The sequence below is a fragment of the Pinus tabuliformis genome, chromosome 3_1, assembly GCF_031772625.1.
Source record: "Pinus tabuliformis cultivar Carrire ecotype Pingquan chromosome 3_1, CPIR1, whole genome shotgun sequence".
In the NCBI taxonomy this organism is placed as follows: domain Eukaryota; kingdom Viridiplantae; phylum Streptophyta; class Pinopsida; order Pinales; family Pinaceae; genus Pinus; species Pinus tabuliformis.
Genome location: NC_142301.1, coordinates 435,384,900 through 435,390,563, shown reverse-complemented (window position 1 = coordinate 435,390,563; position 5,664 = coordinate 435,384,900). Strand labels below are relative to the sequence as shown.

General features: G+C 33.5%; 1 protein-coding gene across 1 annotated transcript; it reads left to right on the top strand.

Annotated features, from left to right (window-relative positions):
- The first annotated feature begins 4,506 nt into the window (after nt 1–4,506).
- Nucleotides 4,507–4,827, top strand: LOC149187626 (putative disease resistance protein At1g61310). Its single transcript, XM_089409715.1, has one exon. The coding sequence runs from the start codon at nt 4,507–4,509 to the stop codon at nt 4,825–4,827; it is 321 nt and encodes a 106-aa protein (XP_089265841.1).
- The last annotated feature ends 837 nt before the right edge of the window (nt 4,828–5,664 follow it).

The following is a 5,664-nucleotide window of genomic DNA, read 5'->3' as shown; positions in this document are numbered from 1 at the left end:
AACTTGAATGTATAGTAGCGATTTTTCTAGTTACCAATAGAGCATTTTTATGCTCAATGTAAACTTAGTTAGATGTTTTTCCAAAAAACTTACTTAAATTTTTGTACAAATTAACAATTTCCTTGAATTTTTCATAATGTTTAGATGAGTAAGATGACTATGGTACATAATTGTATAAACATGCATGGATTATAGAATTATATGGATTTAATTAATTAATTAATTAATCATCTATACTATCAACCAAGTGCATGATGCATTCAATTTATTATCATAACTCATAGATTTAATTTTACAACTGTTAATTGTACAATTACTATTAATTAATTAATTAATTAATCAATCATATATACTATTAACCAAGTGCATGCATTCAATTTATTATAATAACTCTCAATTGGTAGTAAGTATCGTAGTGGTACAATGTTTGTAGTTGTATGGTGCAATGGTGGTTGGTCATAAAAGCTCTCATATGAATAGAGCAATTAAATGTTCACTTAATTTGCTTGATTATCTAGAAAGTAATAAATTTTTGAAGTAAAAAAAATGAAATGAATATATAATGATTTTATAACGAGGGATTCTATATAAATATTTACATATTTTTCATTTAAAATAATTTCTCTTAGTGAACCTATGATTTTTATAATATTTTGTTATTTATTTTAAATTTATATGTTTATTATTTATTATTAGTTAATTGCAAATTTTATAGAATAAAGAAATATAAAATAAATATGCATATCACAATAATTTATATAAATTAACAAAACGAAAAATAATGTCTACATGAAAAATCATCTTGATAATAGATTAATATTTTTTTAAACTAAATTTAAACAATATTTATCCAATGTTTGTAACATTTAACATTTTCACTCAATGAAAATAAAATAAAATAAAATACATATGTGTTTTTTTAAATGAACTAGTCAAAGTGTTAAACATTACATCATATATACAAATAAACTCATCATGATAATATATACATTTTTAATGGTATATTTTGATTGACTTGAAGAAATCAAGTGTTTTATACAATTCAATATGAGAAATGTTTAATGTTTAGGTTTAAAAGTGATATGGCATATGAAATAAGTTATCCAAATTAATATTAAAAAAAAAATTAGTATAAATCTACCATATATAGATTTAAGTAGTCAAATAATTGTATGGACATAAGGGAATTTGCATCTCAATTTTTTTATCCATCATAGTGTGGTTAGACATAACGATCCTAAAGAACTTAGTTTAGGATTTTATAGTTTATGTAGGAGATATGTACTTAGTCTTCTAAAATAATATTTTTAAATTACATGATCTATCTAATCTCTTAAGATAAATAATTAAAAGAATAGATATATTCATCATTTATTTTACATAAGACTTGTCATATTCACATGATTATGCATTAAAATGTCCATACCAAATTTATTGTAGGAAACTAGAAAGATGAGCTTATTTATGCCATCTTCTTCTCATGTGAGAGTTATGTTGAGTTTGTAAGCTCTTGTATGAATAATGCAAATTTACTTTTCCTTGATTAATTAACATTTTGTATAAGAATACATCATCATCATAGTGGTATCATACCTGTATGATGTGGATGGTGAAGAGGGGATTCAAATGCCAAAGACTTTGAAAAACTCAACAAAATTGGAAGTGGATGTATGTCATGTTGGTTGCCCAATTTTGTTAAGGAAAAAAAATAAAAATAAAAAATTTGCTCCAAATGAAGTATTATGTAAACTCTGAGGTCTGAGGTTCAAATCCCCTCAATTAACCTATGTGTATAAAAAGGGTGTATATAGTACCTAGAGGTTATAATGGTAGTGGTCAAAATCAACTTCATGTCACATGAATACAAGATTGGACCAATTATCAATTCCTCTCTCTCTAAAGAAGACTTGGCACTATTATACGTATGTTATCTATAAACAATTCTATTTTTTGACTTTGTATTTTTTGACTTTGTCAAGTTCTTGTTTATGTAACTACTTCAGGTTCCAATATGAGTTTTCCTTCCTCGACAAGTTATGAAAATATTATTTGAACTGGGAGCTTGTCACTTATAACCTTCTTTAAGCATGAAACATAGAACACTGGGTGCACTCGGGAAGCTGCAAGAAGCTCCAATTTGTATGCGATAGTATCAATCTTTTGCAACATCTTGTATGGACCATAGTACTTTGGTGATAATTTATTATCCTTCTTAGCTTGCTTGAGGGACATTTGTTTATATGGTTATAGTCGTAGGAATACCCAGTCACCTACATCAAAACTTCTTTCGCTGGGATGTTGATCTGCCTCTTGTTTCATTTTATTCTGCGCCAAAGTGAGGTTATCCTTTAAGAGTTGGAGAACTTGTTGTTGATGCTCGATGTGATCTTCCACTGCTTGAACCTTAGAAATTTCTCTTAAATATGATGTGATGGATGGTGGATGATATCCATAAAGTGCCATAAAAAGATCAAATATTTTACAAAAAGATAAAAAAGACAGAGAAACACTCTTTAGAAACTTTTGGAAAGAATAATTTCGATAAGCATATATAAAAAATAAATTTTTAAACGGGTGGAGAATTTTTTTATAACCTTAAATGATTATTCAAAACAAATTAGAGACAATAACCAAGATACTACTCACGGAGGATTATCAAATCCTTTTTACCTGAATTAACTAGGCTTTTTACCTGAATTAACTAGGCTTAAAGGAATTCAATCAAAATCAAAACCCTCGAGAAAAGACGTAAACTTGAAAATGGCATTATACAACCAGTGTTTGTTTGAATCTAAAGTTTATTGATACAACAGAGCATAAATTACCCAAGGTATTTTGGGGTTGGGTTGTATTGAAACTCCATTCCAAGTTAGAAGAAAACAAGTAATTTGAGAAAAGGGTTTTTGCTACATAACCTCACAAGAATCTTCAACACAAAGAGAACCTTTAGCAAACCTATAACCACTAGAGGTGCAAGGAGTTAAACCTAGATATACAATAAGCTGTAAATACGACAAAAAAACAACAGTTGTTGCAATGAAAGGTTACAAGCAGACTTACCATGCCAAAATGGTTGACAAATTGGAAAGAAATACCACTCCAACTCCATAGATGAGTTCAATTAAACCGTGTGAAATCGCTAATGGGAGTTAAATAGAAAACCCTAGCCACATGTCGGAACGTTTGATAAGATGAGATGGAATTTCTTTCCAAAAGACATGAAGAGTATTGTATCTTTAAATCTTTAGAAAATGCCCAGAAAATTGACAAATGCTACTACCACAACTCTATAAATTTGCAGTCAGCTCACTATGAGATTTGTGTGAGATACCAGTTTGTAAATCCTCTTCCATTCTTTGCACACTCCCATTTCTGGTTATGTTCCTATTGTTACATACTATTTCCTGAGGCTTTGCTTATATCGCTATCCTATCCTAAAAGGGATCAGCGTGTTTTTAAGGAAATCCTATAATGGCTGATCCTGGTTTCGTCCCTGGATTTATAGGTGTCGGCATCCAAATGGCGGTTGATCAAATTCTTCGCCACATCAACATTGCGGTTCGCTGCAGGAAAGAGTTGTCAGCTCTCCAAGATGTTGTAAGAGAGATTGAGCCTATCATCACCCACATCCAGCAATATCGCCTGCAAATAAACAAAAAGAGAGGTATTTCCACTTCTCATAGTCACAATAATGTTTCAACTGTTAATGTATGGCTAAAAAGACTGGATGCGCTTCTCTTACAAGCATCTCAAATGGCACAGCAATGCACAATATCCAGCTTTAACATTTTTTCTCATTATCAAACGAGCATTGAGATCGCCAATCTGAAGTCAGATATTGACAACCATCTCAAGTGGGTTTCCATGATTCAGTTGGGCTTGACTCACGAGGTTCTTCTTCGGCTATCCACGCTCAAGGAAAGTGTTCAACCTTCAGCCAGTTCCTCTGCATCTACCTCCATGCAAGCCATTGCTCCAAGCACAAAGGGCTTTTTCATCGAAGAGCCCCTCATAGTCGGACAAGAGGATGCCTTTGCAGTATTAGAGAGATTTGTGGTGGAAGCAGAGGAAGAGGGTAGCTCTCTTTTTCACATTGGGGTGGTTGGAAAGGGTGGAGCAGGCAAAACTCTCCTCCTCAAGACAGTCTTCAATAGTCCAAAGGTGAGAAATCTCTTCATAGATGACTTATTTCTTTGGCTCACTGTTTCCAATAATCCATCTTTTACACATCTTAGAAATGAACTCTGTATGCAAATAACCACGCTTACAAAGATAGATTTAGATAGAAACTAGGGTGATGAATATGCAAAGATGTGGTTGAGTCAGAGATTGCAGACTCAGAGGTTTGCTTTATTTTTGGATGACGTTTGGAGAGATGGTTCCTAGTTGATGGAGGAATTGGGTTTGCTGCTGCTAACCCACCACTCCAACTCCAGACTTGTTGTAAGTTCAAGAAATCGCAGAGTCCTGTCAGAAATTGGAGTTGCAGAGACATCTGTAATAAGAATGGGGGATTTGGTAGAAGAGGACAGCTGGCAGCTATTTTCTATTCATGCTTTTCCATATAACAAGGGAAAACCACCAGCAAATATAGATGAGAAAACGACAAAGGTTGTGTGTGCCAACTGTGGAGGGCTTCCACTCTCTATTAAAGTCGTGGGGAGGGCAATGACAGGCACCACTCATCCACAAGAGTGGGAATTGGCAGCCCAAAGGTTGCTAATATCTGACAGGAACGAGCATGCAGGATCATCTCTTCAATTGTATGATCGCCTACGGTTGAGTTACGATGCACTTGGAAATCACAATGTCAACTTACAATTGTGATTTCTCTATGCAGCTACCGCCTTCATAGAAGAAGAAATTATTCAGGTGGAATATGATGTGATTCCGTTGTGGTTGGGAGAAGGGATTCTTGGAAGGAAGAAGCAGGAAGAAGATGCAGTGCCCGACCCATTGGAAATGGGAAGGATTTATGTTTGTTGGACACAGATTGTCATTGATGTCAATATGGCAATATTCAAGAGGAGGAGACAGATCCATCAGAGGAGCAGACGGAGCCAAGAGGAGCAAATGGAGCCAAGAGGAGCAGACCAAGCCAGAGGAGCCACATTGGAGCAAAGAGGAGCTATAGGAGGAGCTACATATATATATATATATATATATATATATATATATATATATATATATATATATATTCTTTGGCATATATATGGCATATATATATATATATGCCATATATATGCCAAAGAATATATATATATATATATATATATATATATATATATATATATAAAAGATGTGCAAAGTTATATTAACTTCTCAGATAATTACAGATTCCAGATATGAGACTAGCGCTCCGTGATGCAAGCAGATCGAGAAAACTTCTCGCAGATGCAGAGCAGGGAGATCTCGTCTCGTCTAAAACTCAAAGAACTCAGACTCACAATACAGACTATTGAGTTAAACTCCGTGGTGCAAGCAGATCGAGAAAACTTCTCGCAGATGCAGAGCAGGGAGACTTCACTCAGACTACAACACTACTCGGACTCTCTCAAAACTCTCAAGAGTCTAATACCCCTCATGAGCTTACAATGCTAGTATTTATAATATCCTAGCAGGTCATCCGGTGAAAGGTTTTACCGAGAACTTGAAACCAAAAGA